Here is a 15,363-nt window from a genome sequence, read left to right on the forward strand (position 1 = left end):
GGATTTCTGGAGGCTCCGATCGAGGCAATACGGCGAGGGATCACTCATGGTGTAAAGAAGGGCCGGATCTGAACGCAGCTCTAGTCTGTCTCATTGTGCCACTCGATTCTGTGCCCCACGCATATCTGGCACTGCATTCAACGATTCTTGATGATTGCGTCAAGGCGCCATTCTCTGCTTGCGTACGGCTCATCCACCCACTTCCGAAGCCTGATTCATTACTTTCGGTCTAATGGAAGTTGTTGGGGGCGATCGACGGTGATTGAACGGGTCAGGAATACAGGGATATCCGTCGGTGCGTTGATGTATCATTCTGCTTTCTCCGCGACAGAGTGTCTAACACAACATTGCAGCATCATGACGGTTGACATGCAGTCACGGTGCACCGTCTGACATGGTCTTCATGCAACCGTCGTACAGACCTACGAGGCTTTCAGACATGTAGATCTATCAGTATGTGCCTCAATACCGTGCTTCTCGCTTTGCCTTGTTCTTTCGCATCTGCATCTCTAATTCTATTGCAAATGAGATGACGTCTCCCTTGTGTCCACATTCGCCCACTTCTGTCAAATATGTCTTCCAAGTGCCAGATTGTAACCCAGTGTATCGCACGCATCCACGCACTGGCGTGAATAGACGTTGTGATCATTGGGCCTATTGCGAATTGAAAACAATGACCGGGGTCATTCAGACCACCCTTCTCCCTCACCAGGTCTTGAATTTTTTTCTTACCGTCGAGTCACTAGATATGGCTATTGGACCTTTGTTCGTGTTCTACGTCGAAGAACTCCTCTGAGCGCCTTGCCACACCCTAGAGCCGTGTACTTTGCGGCCTTCGCTGAACGTTTGCAACAGGACGTTGACAGGACGCACAACTCCCAGAGAGCGTCAACTTACGTTCTCAAAACGTCCGTGATGGCGGGCGATCGGCGGTGTCGACGTCGCGCGCCCACGTGACAAGGCTGACGGGAGGTTCAATGGAGGTTCTGGCCATTGCAACATTGACCACGGGCAACACGGCGCCGGGAAGGTGAGCCGGTCAGCCCATGGCCAGCCTCATGCCAGCCTCTACAAAACGGCGCGGGCGGGGGAGCTCTCGACATTTCCGCCCGTAGTTGCTCACTGCTTCACGTACGTTCGCCGGTCGATCCTTCGCGTTACAGCTCTATAGGCATTATATCCGTCATATTCGGTCGGCACCATGTCTCTCACTCCCAGGAGCAAGAAGGAAGACGACCCGAAGATGATTGGGTTGTGGAAGATCGGCAGGACCATCGGGAAGGGGAGCTGTGGTACGTCAGAGTTTCAGCACTATTGTATTTTATTGACGAAAAATCTAGGACGCGTGCGTATTGCGCGACACAGCAAGACGGGCCAATATGCTGCTGTTAAGATTGTCTCCAAGACCAACATAATGACCTCCAGGATGTCACTGCGTAGCCTGGGCGACGAGGCCGACCGCATCCTGCACAGCATCGAGCGGGAAATCGTCGTCATGAAGCTCATTGAGCACCCCAACATCATGCGCCTTACGACGTCTGGGAGACGTCCTCGGAGCTGTACCTCATCTGGAGTACGTCGAGGGCGGGGAGCTTTCGACTACCTGTGCGAGAAAGGCCGGCTCCCCAGTCCGAGGCCCTCGGCTTCTTCCAGCAGATAATCACCGCGGTCCATTACTGCCACCGCTTCAATATCGCCCACCGCGACCTGAAGCCGGAGAACCTGCTCCTGGACCACAACAAGAACATAAGGTCGTCGACTTCGGGATGGCCGCTGGCAGGGCAAGGCCGATCTCCTCCGACATCGTGCGGAGCCCTCACTACGCCGCCCCGGAGGTGTCATGGGGCGCACTACAACGGGGCGTCTGCCGACACTTGGTCTTGCGGCGTGATCCTCTACGCTCTGCTCGCCGGTAGGCTGCCCTTCGACGACGACGACCTGACGACGTTACTCGAGAAGGTGAAGAACGGCAAGTTCCAAGCGCCCAAGGACATTGATCCGCGCGCGAGCGACCTCATCTCCAAGATGCTCACGAAGGACGTGGCGAAGCGCATCACCATCCCGAGATCATGCAGCACCCGTTCTACACGTCACAGCCGCCGAAGAAGATGGACTGCGACGTCCCGAACCTGGACGAGATCGCGGCGCCGCTCAGCAGCAAGGATGACATCGACTCTGATCTCTTCAGCAACCTGCGCTCTCTCTGGCACGGCCGTCCCGACGAGGAGATCATTGCCAGCCTTCTCAGCAAGGAGCCGTCCTGGGAGAAGGGTGTCTACCATCTCCTCGTCCGCTACCGCACCAACCACATGGAGAATTACGACGAGGACGAAGAGAAGCTCTTGGCGAAGCGCGTTTCGAAGCGGCGGGCAAGCAGGACAGGGAGATGCAGAGGGGGCGCTCGGAGCTCCTAGCTTCTCTGCCTCCTCGCACGGGGCCTCCCACTCCGAGTCGGGCAGCGCGAGAGGGGCTGCCGCAGGCATCGCCGTCGCCGAGCCGAGGACTGAGCCAGATGCGACAGCTATCGTTCTTGACTTCGAGTCTCGCTCTGAACAACATGGCCACCTCGTCCACGCCGCGCAAGCAGCAGCCCTCTTCTGTCAGCGCAGCTACGCCGACATCAGCTCTCCTGTCACCCCTGCCCGCGACACCTGCGAGTCCCGCCGTCCACCATGGCAACGTGATGCAGGACGAGCGGATCCAGCAATTCATGCTTCAGGTCGCAGAACATCTCAGCGTCATGCAGCCGGGAGGGGCGCCGCCGCTCGACTCCGTCCAATCGCCCAGAACGACGGGTGCCCCGCCATCGACGCCCTACTCGATGGATCCGAGAAGCCCCGGGCGCAACATGCAGACTCCATTGGGACGACGAGGCATGCCCTCAGTCGATGTGTTCGGCGCAGAGGGCTCGGCCCAAAGCAAGACGACGCAGCCTCTCAATGTCCGACCGAGATCTCCTGCGAAGTCACTCACGGGCGTCGACAAGGAGAATGTCCCCCGTCTCACTGTCAACACACGACTCGGGGCTCAATACATGCATTCACCAGCGCGGAAGTCCTCTGCATACGGTACAGATAGCGGGCGACGCGTGCAGATCCTGGAGCCGCCGGTCATCGAGAGGGGTCGCCTCAAGAAGAGGCGCAGCCCCGTACCGTCGCCCACCTCTCCAGCATCCGTCGCGATGTCGACGGGGTCGTCCTTCGTCCTCTCCTCCACGCCTAGACGCGCTGGTTCCCGCAGCTCTTCAAGTTCAAGCCGACGCAGTTCCACCTCCTGTCATCGCAGATGCGCACCGCTCGGTGAGCGTCTGCCGCCAGCTGCTCGAGCAGATGGGCGTCACCTCCGCACTGGCATACGAGCCATCAGAGGACCCAAGCTCCCCTGACTCGGACACGTTCACCCTCAAGTGCTGGCTCGAGGACTCGCGCGATACCCGGGGAGCAATGTCCTCGCTCAAGGGCGTACGCTTCCGGGTGGAAGTTCATCGGCCGAGCTCCATCCAGACCATGGCGGGGTACGCGGTGCTTCTGAACTTGGTGCTGGAGAAGGGCGCGGCGACGACGCTGAAGCTGGTGTACAACAGGCTGAGGAGGGAGTGGGACTTGGACTCGCAGCCTTCTGCGCCGGCCAGTCGCAGTTCCGTGATGGAGGATGACGAGCGCTTTGTAGAGGTGGTGTACGCGCAGTGAGTCGGGTGAGGATCTGATTACGGGATTTTGCTCGCGTATGGATCGAGAGGGCTGACCCATCGCGTTGGCGGGTTGCGCGCGGGGTGTCTTCGTGGATGTAGTGGTGTGAAGGGGAGAGGATAGTTGTACGCTTACACGCACGGCGGACGTTGAGATATATAATTGTCGTGGATCAACCCACCGAGCAGATGCCTATCGGCATCACATGAAGTCCCTATGATATACTGGGCGGGCCATACATAAGGGCAGGCATTACGCAGGCCCGTCCATGGACATGATCGTGGAAGCAAAACGTGAAGGTGGTTGCATGAGGAGAGGGCTCGTCTGTATCCATCTCCTGGTCCTCAGATTCACGGGGCATCGGTTTTACGGGAAGGGATGGGTGTTGTCCGGGTTTCGACAGATGACTAGATCCGGCGATTCCCTCGAGATTCGTACGAATCGGAGCTGCTTGATGTAGGCTACTTCTTTCTGATCCCACAGTCGGAATAACTTCACATTCAGGGATCAGTGAGGTCAAGAACCTCTGGATGCAACGTGTGAGGGATGTTCGGGTTGAGCTGCATGTACGGTGCTTACCCATTCCTGTGCGATAGAGCTCGGCCTCCTGCGACTGGAGTTCCTCCAGCTTCTGCTCGCGGGTGCTCTTTGGTCGACCCTTCCGGCGAGACTTCCTCTCCTCCTCCAGGTCTTCATCAAATCGCTTAATCCAGACGTCCCGGACAATTGTGTGCAAACTCTCCAACGACAAGACACCTTCCGCAGGCAAGGCGTGGTAGAAGAACGAGAATATATCCGCTACACACTCCCAGGTGAGACGCTACCATTTCTATCAGGGAAAGCATGCGTACCTTGGATCTTTTGTTTGTCCAACCTGGCCTTGGCCTGGTCTGCGAGCTTCGTTTTGCGGTGCTGCACTCGGATTAACTGCTCCGCCTTCCGGGACTGGGGATGGAAGAGCTTCTCCTTTTTCTGCGTAGCCGCCTTCTTTCCTGTCTTTGGGGGTGCCATTATGTGTAAGAGAGAGGTTCTGGTGAAGACCAAGGAAAAGTGGAGGTCTTGAGCTCGCTCGGCAAATCTCAGCTACCAGTGAAGCTTGCAGGCCAAAATGTTCTTCGAATAAGCGCCCACTGCAACGCACGATATGATCTCCCAAACAGGAAAGCACTGTTGTTCGACAACGCCCACCACTGCGAGCACTCTGTCTCTTCCAGCCCTGACTCATGCAGCTCTGGAGACTTTGAATGGTGGCTACGCTAGTGACGCTATATCAGAGCATATGCCCCCAGCTCTCGCGCATCCTTTCGTGGTGCGACCTCGCAAGCGAACGCGACCCATATCATTCAAAATGTATGCGCTTCTGACCCTGGCGATTACTTGCCTGGGCTTGTGCGCTTTCCAATACGCTATACTGTCTGGGACGCATGCTGCTCATATTGAAGCGCCAAACCATGCGGAGCTCGCTTTCCGGATGGGAGAACTCGTTGGCAAGCGTCGAAATGGGTCTGAAGTATGGGGCTCTCAAGACGCGTCTACGACACGCTTTGATAACAGCTCTATTCTGGAACATCTGCAACTAGGCGAAGAACTATCACTGGAGACTCCTTCGCTGACTGCTGTGCTTCCTGTCACGTCTGCGTCAATAGCAAAACTCGAGGAGCGGCTTCACACCCTCGTCGATCGCTCGGATTACCTCACGGAGATAATACTAGTTCCAGAGGAAGCGCTACAGGCTGAATGCAGGAAGATCATTCTGTCTGTCCTTTCTGCTGCTGATCCATTGATTCATGTCGAGCTCTCTATGACTCCTTGGCTGACCGGAATGGACAAGGACTCCGCTACTCTTCACGCATCAAAACAGGCCACAACCTCGTTTCTCCTCGTTTCGGATGAAGATGGGCTCGAGAATATTGACGAACGCGGTCGAGACGCATTGACACTGCTGTCGCCATTCTCATCGGCTGTTCCTATCGGACCCCGAGGGGCGACGTCCGCTGGCACCGACTCCGCTTGTCTGTCGGCTTCCGAGATACCTCAGCCTGCAGACTTCCTCCTTCCCCCGTTCGTTGCCCCTGCTCGCCTCTTTATGTACCCCGGATTCTACGCAGAGCGAAGCAGTAGACACAACATCTGGAGGATCTTCGGCAAAACAGTCTCCGATTCTCGAAGTGATGCTGTCGGCGGTTTTATGGTTGGCTCCGACGTTGCTGGGTCTGGCTGGTGTCCTCAAGAGGGTGCGCTCGTGGCTTCATCGAATGAAGAGCACTCGACCATCGTACAAGCATCCACCGCACAAACATCGGTTTCGGGTACTGAGAGCCGAGACTCGCTGGCGGCTGATGAGCCTCTCTGGAACGATGTCTGTCCCTCTGGGTTTGGCTCACTCGCCATTCTTGTACGTTCCGCGGATGACCTAGAGCATCTCTCCTTGGCTGCTTGCCGACTGCAAAGCAACGGACATACTCTGCATATCGCTGTTCTCGGCGACCCGCTCATCTTGGAACCCCCTGGCCAAACATCACCACTGTTTCCCCAGGAATGTTCTCTCGCTTACCATAATTTGCGCGGCGAAGACGCAATGAAAAGTGCGGCAATGCTTCTCGCATGGTTGGATGGGCTGTCTTCACCGTCGGACGTCATCATCACTTCGCTCCCTAAGAATTCGATACTGGGGGCTACATTGTCGCTTTCGCGAGAAGCTGATGATCGCAAGCCGACAATCGTACATATCCCTCCCAGTGATCTCCCATATTCTGACTGGGTTGGTTCACTCAGTCTTGATGAGCTGCGAAGTGAGTGCCGACTTTCTCGTGAAGGCTTCTGTACTGACGGTTCGGCAGACTGGCACAAACCAGAGGTCGCCATCTCCGTTATCACTAATGATCGACCGCAATCCCTCTCACGGCTTCTGAACTCTTTGTCTCGCGCTCGCTATTTCGGAGACGAGCTAGACATTCGCATCAACATCGAACAAACGGCAGACTGGGAGACGCAGCAGATCGTCAATGATTTCACCTGGGATCATGGCAGGATGTTTCTTCATCGCCGCATCATCCATGGAGGTCTCCTCCCTGCTGTCGTGGAATCGTGGTACCCGCAGTCAAACGACTCGTACGGCCTAATCCTGGAGGATGACGTAGAGCTATCACCGTTGTTCTATGGTTGGATCAAACTCACTCTCCTTCGCTATAGGTGGGTAGACTATACTCTTGTCTTATGCGCGCTCACAGATTTTTACTAGGTATGGGCGTCCTGAGGATGCGTCACCACAGCTCTTCGGAATCAGTCTCTACCAGCAAAAGCACCTCGAACTACGACCGGAAGGGAGACATCCCTTCAACGCTCGCAACACGTTCGCTTCCAAAGGCCGGAACGACCCATCCACGCCATACCTCTCGCAAATCCCTTGTAGCTGGGGGCAGTCTACTTCCCGGAACATTGGCGCGAGTTCCATGCCTACCTCTCCTTCCGGCTGTCTGAGTACGCGTGGGACGCGGATCAAGTCGTAGTTCCTGGAGTCCGATCAAACAAATGGACGCGGTCGTGGAAGAAATACTTCATCGAGCTTGCCTATTTGCGTGGATACCTCATGCTCTATCCCAATTACGCAGACTACGTCTCGCTATCCACGAACCACCTCGAAGTCGGTTCGCATGTCAAGGACGTCCCCATCGAGACTTATCTGCGGAAGAAGAGGCTCTTCCTCCTACCTCTCATGCCCTTACCAGAGCCTACTCGGCACAGCTCCACTGGCCTCCTAGATCTCCCGCAGGGGCAACTGCCCTTATGGACAGATCTGCCTACTCTCGATCTTCTTGGCCTCGTCGCATCCGAAGAGACACTCCAGGAACGTGGTCGTGTACGGAGAACTGAGCTGACGGGCTGTGAAGACCTCCGCATGGGCAACACGACGTCTGGGATCTTCTATGCCTCCGTGATCCGCTTCTCGGTCTACAATGATTCAATATTTCCTTGATACTATGTAGGCTCTGAGCATACAGTACTAGTTGATGATGTTGTCCAGATATGCCAAGCATTGTCGTTATATTACACAGCAATTTGAGAGCTATCGAGACCCAAGCGCGCATCAATATGTCGACGTTGCTCAGCCGCTTCTCTCGCTCTTCTTCGCTGGCGACGAATCCCCTCCGGACAGAGCTGACATTCTCCAGTACGAGCTCGCGCAGCGCTGTCACGAGGTACTGTTGCTGTTCCATGGACGAGTGTACTGCCATCGCCGCCAGGAATTGCCACACTGGCTGATCGATGTCATCCGTGCCTGGGACTTTCCCGTAGGGTATACCCCCGCTGTTTTTGGAAATGCGGATGGAAGGGAAAAGGAGCAGCAGACCTGGCGCGAGCACATTGAACAGCTCATCGAATACTTCCTGCCTGTAGATGGGTCAGTACGTATAAAGCTCAGGCTGGAGGAGAAAGTCGTACCATCGCCGCTCATCCTCGGGGGTCGGCAACTCAGGTTCTGAGATCGCCATTGGCGTCGACGAGATCGCCTCTTTGATGTTCTGCACCCGGCTGAGAAACATCGTCAGCAAGGCAATTCCAGCCTGCGGGTATGTACGTGTCAGCAGACGGACTGCCGCAAAATATGAAATGGGCTCACAGGAGTCCTTGCTACTGCTGCGACGTCGTTGTACTTGAACAGCATGCCCAGCAGCCCCGTCAGCATGTCCAGGCCCAACTTGCCGATGGCAGGCAGAACACTTTGAACGAGGCTGGACAAGAAGACCTGCGAGTGATGCTCCGATTCTGTGCGTTCCTCGGTCTCTTCCAGCGTGTCGAGCATAGGGGACTCGATGACAACGTCCAGTTGGTAGAAACAGGCGATAATGAGCGAGAGCATGATCAGCAATCGCTCTGAGGGAAGGTGGCGTGCAACGCGCGGAAGCAGCCTCTTGCCCTTGATCGGCATGAGAAGGGAGATGAATGGGTGCGGGACGCTATGAAATCCGAAGTGTTCAGTCAGAGGTCCATTGTAATGCGAGGGAAAACGGACCTAGTCTCAAGGTAGACATTCAGACGAAGGCCATTCGACAGTTGCTCCACTCGAGCGCTCAATTCGATTTCCCTGCACGTCGATATGCAAGATAAGTGTACGGTCAACGCTTCTGCTCACGCCCACATACCAAGCTTCCTGAGCTTCTGGGTCATCCTCAGGCGAGGGTTGATCGCGACGCAGCTGCTCGATGTCGAGTACAAGGTCGTACAAGCGCTCCAGAATCATGAGGGCCTCTCGATGCGTCAGCGGGTCCTTGGCAATGACACCCTCGCTCTGATGACGATGTTCGTCAATTCGACATCAACGAAGACGGAGGGCAAGAGCATACATTTGCGGCACCGCCCAGAGCCTGGTGTCCGATCTTTGCAGCCTCATGCGCAGCGCTCAGCCCATCCTTACGCGGCTCTACGTCCGATTTGGAGATGTGTGCGTGTGCAGGCGACGGTGTGGGCGAGGAGGACGAATCGACCTGGAGAAGCTGACGAGGGGCAGCCTTGTAGCTGCGACCAGACGTCTTGCCCAACGCGCCTTGGAGACTGTTGAGGGCTATTCGGGATACACAATGAGAGAGACTAGACGGCGCGGGGAGAACAACCCACTGATTTTCTCCTTCTCTCTCATCTTCGCGTTGTTGACAATCCGTTCTACCTGAGCCTCCATACGCTGCATCGCGCTGGGCCGGCGTCCAGATCCCTTCTGACCGGGCCCAAGACCGACACCTACACCGGAGCCGAACTTGAGAATGCGATCGTCCTGAGTTTGCACGCCCATGCGTGAGCGAATGAGGGCCCCGTAGACCTGCGCGTAGAAATCGTCCGCATATGGATCCTGCGTGACGAGCTGCGAGACCTGTATGCGAGTGATGAAGTCTTTGTCCGACTGGGTCATCAGATCGTTGTAGCGCGACTACAAACCCATGGTGAATACCCGGATTGTCTGCAGCCTGCTAACGAAGGGCACGCACCATATGCTGGATTTTCGCCTGTTTTCGCCTACGCTTCTGATCACTGCGCTCCGCCTCCATGATCTTGCGCATGGCTTCCGCCCGCAGAATCTCTTGCATCTCGCGCTCCTCCCTGATCTCGCGCTCGCTCTGCGGTCCGCCCTGCATGCTATTCAGGAACTCTGCTTGGGCCATCTCTGCGAGGAGACGCTGCTGCAACTGAATGTCCTGTGGCAAGTACGACATGCTCTGCTGGAAGGGCACGTCTACCGGTGCGCCGCCGAGCCCACCGACGCCGGCTACCATGGCAGGGGACTGGCGACCAATTGAACGCGGATGTCTATCGGACAGCGCTGGGCTCTGTCGTTGATGTAGAAGGGGACTATGAAGGTGGTTCGCGGATTGCATTTGCTGCAATCGGATCTGTCGCGCACGCTCGATCTCCTCCAGGCGCAGCTGCTCCATGATCTGTTGCTGCTGCTGCTGTTGGAGAAGCTGCTGCTCCTGCAACAGCTTCTGCCGCTCGCGCTGCCGGGAAAGCTCGAGGAGCTGGCGCTCCTGTTGCTGCTGGTGAATATGCATGAGGTGGATCTGATGCTGCTGCTGCTGTTGGTGGAAGCGCGGCGATTGGGAATGTGGGTGCATACGCGGAGGTGGCGAAGCTGCGTGCTGAGGCGTGCCCTGACGCGGGATCTGTCCACGAAGTTGGGCCTGCGTGAGGGAGCTAGGTTGTGCGATGTGAAGCTGCTGCTGCTGTTGCTGCTGTTGATGCTGCAGGGCTGCCTTGGCGCGCATCTCCGCTTCTACCTCTTCCAGCGTGTAGGCACCCTTCGCCAGGCCACTGCTCATCCCGCCTGAAGTTTGAGAAGCAGGTAGGGCGTCATTGCTAGTCGAACCGAATGGAGAGAACTTGAACGACTGCGACTGTGACGGAGTGTGCGACGCATGATGCTGTTCTGTCGCCCGGCTCGCCCCACTCATGCGCCCAAGAACGGAAAAGGGAGACTTGTCATCCCACACAGATTCCAAAGAGTGCGTTGAACGGGCTACACGGAGAGTATGAGACGCATGAGACCGGGAAGGTTGAAAGCATCATACACGGTGCGGACGACTGGACAGGCTGAGATGGGGGCTGCTCCAGAATCTGGGTCGCTGCCTGCTGAGCGCGGGAAGGGGCTGCTTGAGGCAAACCATCCGAAGGTAAGACGGACTGCGAGAAGTCGAAGTCCTTGCCTGATCACTCTGCATCAGTACCAAGATTTGTGCGGCAGACGACCGAAGGAACTCACCAACCTGTCCCGATGCTCCAAACGTCTCATCGTTCAGATCATCGCCGCCCTCCTGCAACTCGTTTCCAAGACCGTCATAGCCCTGTTCGCCCCATGTATACACCGCGATGTCCTCCCTTTGCCCCTGCCCTTCTCCCTCGAGAAATCTGCGCCTTTCACTTTCTAGGTCGATCTGGTTGTCAAAACCGAAGAAAGACATGTCAAGGGCATTTACAAGGATTTCGCTGGAACCGACAGAGAGCCGTGAGCAAAGAAGATTCAGAATACACACTGGGGACAAACTGGGTTGTGGCAGCGCCTAACATTGGCCTAACATTGGAAGACCGTGTAGATTAGTAAGCGGCGGACTAAGGCCCCCTAACACTGGACGAAAAGTGGAAATGTCACGCTCTTTGTTCGAGGCCCTCACATTGCAGACTAAACACCGCATGTCAGGTGACACGACATTGGTCGTGTTTGTCGCCATGTTAGGAGGCCGCGCAGAGGTCGATCATTGAGCATGTTAGGACAATGCTCGCGCAATGCGCGACGCCCTTCCAGAAGCCATGTGCGGGCCCAGAACAAAGCGGATATAATTTATGATGTAAGGACAATGTACGTGGGCCGAGCATTATGTATTTGCGGCACCCTAGCAGGTGCTATGTTCGGCCCACTAAAAGGCGTGATGTAAGGCGGCCAAATACGGAAAGCCCAGAATGGATGTTCGGAAGCCTGACATACTGCATGGTTCGTCACTATGTTAGGCGGCCAGAAATTCTCTGTGTCGGTCAAACGCGTTTGCGATTCGCCAAACGATTCGCCCATATTCCATAAACGATTCGCCCGTACTCGCCAAATGATTCGCCCCCTACTCGCCAAATGATTCGCCCTACTCACAAAACAATTCGCTCCACCCACAAAGACAATTCGCCTCCACTCGTGTAAATCGAAGAAGCGACTTGCGTCCATTCACGACATCATTCGCATCCATTCGCATACTGATTCATGCAGATTTGCAACACAAATGGCGGGCGTGTTTGAGTGAAATCACATCAAGGTGGTGTTCGTGCATGTCGGCGCCACCCCCATATGGGAAGATGGCGTATCTTGACTGAACTGTGAGCGCAGTCGCGAGTCAGCGCTCATGAGATGCTGACTAGGGAGCTACGTACATGACCTACCTGCGCTGGAACGGAACACAGTTCGCGCGGAACCGTTCACCCCGCCGTCAGCTTGTCTAGCGAGCGGAGCCTGCCCGAACGACTCCCTGTGCGATACCCAGAATCCTTCCTGATTCTTCAAGATGTCTGCGAGCACTACACCGCCGAGGAACGCCATGCGTTTTCTGCGCAGTGAGTCTTAGATTTCTATGAGGGATTATCAGGACGTTCGACGTTCGGCATAGCCATCATACGCGGGACGTGTGGAGCATACCTTGAGCCGTCGCGCGACGGGTCACCGCCGAGCACTTGTATGAGGTAGAGTTGGTCCATGTCCTTCTCCAGCCAGCTTCACAGGCCATGGTACACGTAGGACACGATACGGCATCCTGGATGGCCTGGAAGAGCATCATTGATACGCCCGGTTGCTCAACGTCTACGAGGTGTGGCCGGAACATGCACTAGATCGCTGCGAATCGCTCTTGATCAGTCAGCCGTTCAGCAGCTGGACGCACTGTGAGCAGACGCACAAACTCTCGTATCGACGTGCACTTACTGCGTCCACGAGGACTGTTGCCTCCGATAGTCTTATGTCGAGGTACATATCGTAGCTGACGGTGAGTCCAATGGCTTCCGACTGGTTTTCTTCAGATTTCACGCACCTGACATAGCACAGCTTCTCCTGGATCTCTCGGACAGTCTTAAAGTCACCCGCTTGTTCGACCGTGTACCTCGCATGAGCCGAACCTTGATCAGATACCGCGTTACGTCCCGGCCAGCCATATTCAGCCAACGTGTGAGATGCAGTAGAGCGAAGCCATCGTGAAATCGTCACCGGTGTCGACGACCACACCAGTAGTGAGACCTGCGTTCAAGCATCAGTGGCTGCACGGCGGCGCAAGCTAGGCATCCGACGTACCTAGCACATACAGCAAGAACCCGGCCTGAAGCCCCCCTGAAACCGAAGGCTGTTCTGATCAACGCTCCGTCGCAGCTCCTGCATCGGGTTCGCGTCAACCCCATCCATGTCCATCCCGTCTCCGCTTCCTCCCGCCTCCCCGTCGGCACCCTCGCTCTGCAAGGAGCCAAAGATCGATCCACCAGACATGGTCGACCAGTCGAGCCCGTCGAGCAGCTCCGCGAACACGTAGGTAGACCTCCTCGAGTGCGTGCGCAGGGGCCCGGTCATGACGCCGACCTCGATGTTCGCGCCCGGCGGCGGGAACACGTTGAACTCCGTCATTTGGACAGGCGTAAGCTCGTACTCTCCTGGCTCCCCCCGTAGCATTGGCGTTTGCGCCGCTGAAGCCGTCGTCCAGGGCCTACGGTTGGACACAGTCCAGCCCTCAGAGGTCCGACAAAGGCATGCCGGACTGCATCATGTCCTGTAGCTCACACGTCGATCAGTGAAGGCCACGACGCGTCTGGTGGACGAGAAAAACACGTACCCCATCAGCTCCAAAAGGGTTGAGTTCATGAACCTATAGTCGGGGTCCATGTTCGACGGTCCAGTATCATTCGATACATCCATCGCAGTCTTCTCCCTTCAGCTCCGCAGACGAGGATCCTGAGTCTGCTGCAGATACTACGATGTTCGGAGCATCCGCGGGAGCGGATGTTGAGGCAGACGACGCGTCCACCATGGGTAGCTCGACAGTCTGCGAACTCGAGGCCCAGGGGGGCGAGATGCGCTCGGCCGTGAGCGACACAGGCGCAGGCTACACTTTGCTTGGTACGAGAGGCGGGGGCATGCGTGAATCGTACGCAGGTTGCTTTCCTTTCCCAGCCCGTGGCCGTTTCTCCGTCGGCGGCAACATGACGGACGTCCAGGGAAGGACATCTTCACGTCCTGCGCGTCGTCCTCCCCCGGGAAGTCGCCAGCGACAGACAAGGGACTGGGCGTCCAGGTCGGCGACGAGGCGGCCGAGAGTGGTGGAGAGCGCGGGGCGGTAGGGGTGGTTGAGATGCACAAAAGGCGGTTGCGGGAGCTGGGGAGGCGGCCCCGGGACGAAGAGATCCTGCTGAACGTACGGTACGTGACGCGACTTGGCCTTCTTCAGCTCCTCCTTCACTCTCGCCTTCTCAGCCTTCTCCTCTTCCTTGCGTTTCTCCTTGTCCTCCTTCTTCACCGGTTGGAACTTGTACCCAGGGAACACCTGCGGATGCTCTTGTCTCTTGGTATCGGCGATGTGTTCATACTCGTGCTTGACTCATGGATTCCCGGACTTCCAGGTGAGTGCGATGTCGCGCGAATCGTCAGCTTACAGACGCAAAGCAGAGCGAGCAGTGCAGCGCGACGACGTGATGGAGCAAGGTGAGGTCCACGTGAGATTAGACAGATTGAGGTTGAGAAGGAGGACAGGTATGGACGTGTAGTTGCACGCGAACAATGAACGTTTTGAGTTGATCTGCAAGCGTGTCCCCTTGAGCGTTCGCACAAATAATATCGAACAAAGTGCAACTCACAACACTAGCCCAAGCAAGCGACGGCGTATCGTTCGTTTTCATCCAGCCGTTTGTCTTTGTGAAAGAGTTCGTGATCCTCACGTCCGGGGTGAACCCTTTAACCTCCGGCTACGCACCGTTTTGTGAAATTGGCTACCCCGGACGCGAGGTATATCCAGTGCCTGACGGCGCAGACGTTGGCGGAGGTGTAGAGCCAGTCAGAACCGGGGCAGATGCGGCGGCCACGGCCATCTGAAGTTGAGCGGAAGATGCGCACGGGTCGCCACTTCGACTGTCGTTGTCCCCGTCAGCCAGCTGGTCCATATTCAAGGACTGCAGCTGCGTTCAAGCATCAGTGGTGGCAGCGACTAATCGAAGGTCTCGTCAGTAGCAACGTACAAGGCAAATTGATCATGGGTGGATGAGGAGGCGCGTACTGGCGCCACGACTTCGCATTGGACTGCCCTGTGCCCAATATGGCAACAGCAGGCAATATCCATAACGATGATATTTTGAAGATGAGTATAATATTCTGTTCGCCGGCAGGACCAAGTCGCGGTGAATGGGTTCGCTGGTCGCTCGAGCTCACGAAATACACATTAAGAACAAAACTACAGGTCGCCTTTAAAGTCATGTACGCGTGACGTCGACCATGTCTTCTACTGAGTCCCCCGGCGGGCCCCTCCCAGGTGTGCCGTTTGAACGCGGTGATGGGTACAAATCCTGCAGAGGGAGTTAAAAATCATGCCAAGCACTCGCCATTCGAAACGCTGGGAGTACCTTAACAATTGGAAATGCATGGATCCTGTTCTTGACTATTGCAGAGTCCGACGTCCCATGG

At 56.3% G+C, this 15,363-nt stretch overlaps 5 protein-coding genes across 5 annotated transcripts; 2 read left to right on the forward strand and 3 right to left on the reverse strand.

Moving 5' to 3' along the window:
• Positions 1–1,201: 1,201 nt before the first annotated feature.
• Positions 1,202–3,689, forward strand: B0H18DRAFT_1085447 (kinase-like domain-containing protein; the record flags this gene model as incomplete). Its single annotated transcript, XM_048031921.1, is given in 6 exon segments — positions 1,202–1,292; positions 1,341–1,536; positions 1,617–2,040; positions 2,067–2,354; positions 2,393–3,230; positions 3,250–3,689. 6 exon segments carry the CDS (start codon positions 1,202–1,204, stop codon positions 3,687–3,689), a joined length of 2,277 nt encoding a protein of 758 aa, XP_047892723.1.
• Positions 3,690–4,189: 500 nt separating this feature from the next.
• Positions 4,190–4,700, reverse strand: B0H18DRAFT_1119811 (translation machinery-associated protein 16; the record flags this gene model as incomplete). The annotated part of the gene is made up of 3 exons (XM_048033992.1): positions 4,190–4,215; positions 4,269–4,487; positions 4,541–4,700. 3 exons carry the CDS (start codon positions 4,698–4,700, stop codon positions 4,190–4,192), a joined length of 405 nt encoding a protein of 134 aa, XP_047892724.1.
• Positions 4,701–5,037: 337 nt separating this feature from the next.
• On the forward strand, positions 5,038–7,665 carry B0H18DRAFT_1119812 (uncharacterized protein; the record flags this gene model as incomplete). The annotated part of the gene is made up of 4 exons (XM_048033993.1): positions 5,038–6,481; positions 6,530–6,881; positions 6,931–7,169; positions 7,199–7,665. The coding sequence occupies 4 exons, from the start codon at positions 5,038–5,040 to the stop codon at positions 7,663–7,665; spliced, it is 2,502 nt and encodes an 833-aa protein (XP_047892725.1).
• A 66-nt stretch (positions 7,666–7,731) lies between these two features.
• On the reverse strand, positions 7,732–11,137 carry B0H18DRAFT_1119813 (topoisomerase II-associated protein PAT1; the record flags this gene model as incomplete). The annotated part of the gene is made up of 11 exons (XM_048033994.1): positions 7,732–7,755; positions 7,790–8,081; positions 8,133–8,254; positions 8,311–8,647; positions 8,704–8,775; positions 8,834–8,979; positions 9,035–9,252; positions 9,306–9,612; positions 9,671–10,695; positions 10,748–10,882; positions 10,939–11,137. The coding sequence occupies 11 exons, from the start codon at positions 11,135–11,137 to the stop codon at positions 7,732–7,734; spliced, it is 2,877 nt and encodes a 958-aa protein (XP_047892726.1).
• A 1,725-nt stretch (positions 11,138–12,862) lies between these two features.
• Positions 12,863–13,365, reverse strand: B0H18DRAFT_1119814 (uncharacterized protein; the record flags this gene model as incomplete). Its single annotated transcript, XM_048033995.1, has 2 exons — positions 12,863–12,942; positions 13,008–13,365. 2 exons carry the CDS (start codon positions 13,363–13,365, stop codon positions 12,863–12,865), a joined length of 438 nt encoding a protein of 145 aa, XP_047892727.1.
• Between the last annotated feature and the right edge of the window lie 1,998 nt (positions 13,366–15,363).

Source organism: Fomitopsis serialis (assembly GCF_022376445.1).
Source record: "Fomitopsis serialis strain Sig1Antser10 chromosome Unknown B0H18scaffold_39, whole genome shotgun sequence".
NCBI classification, from domain to species: Eukaryota; Fungi; Basidiomycota; class Agaricomycetes; order Polyporales; family Fomitopsidaceae; genus Fomitopsis; species Fomitopsis serialis.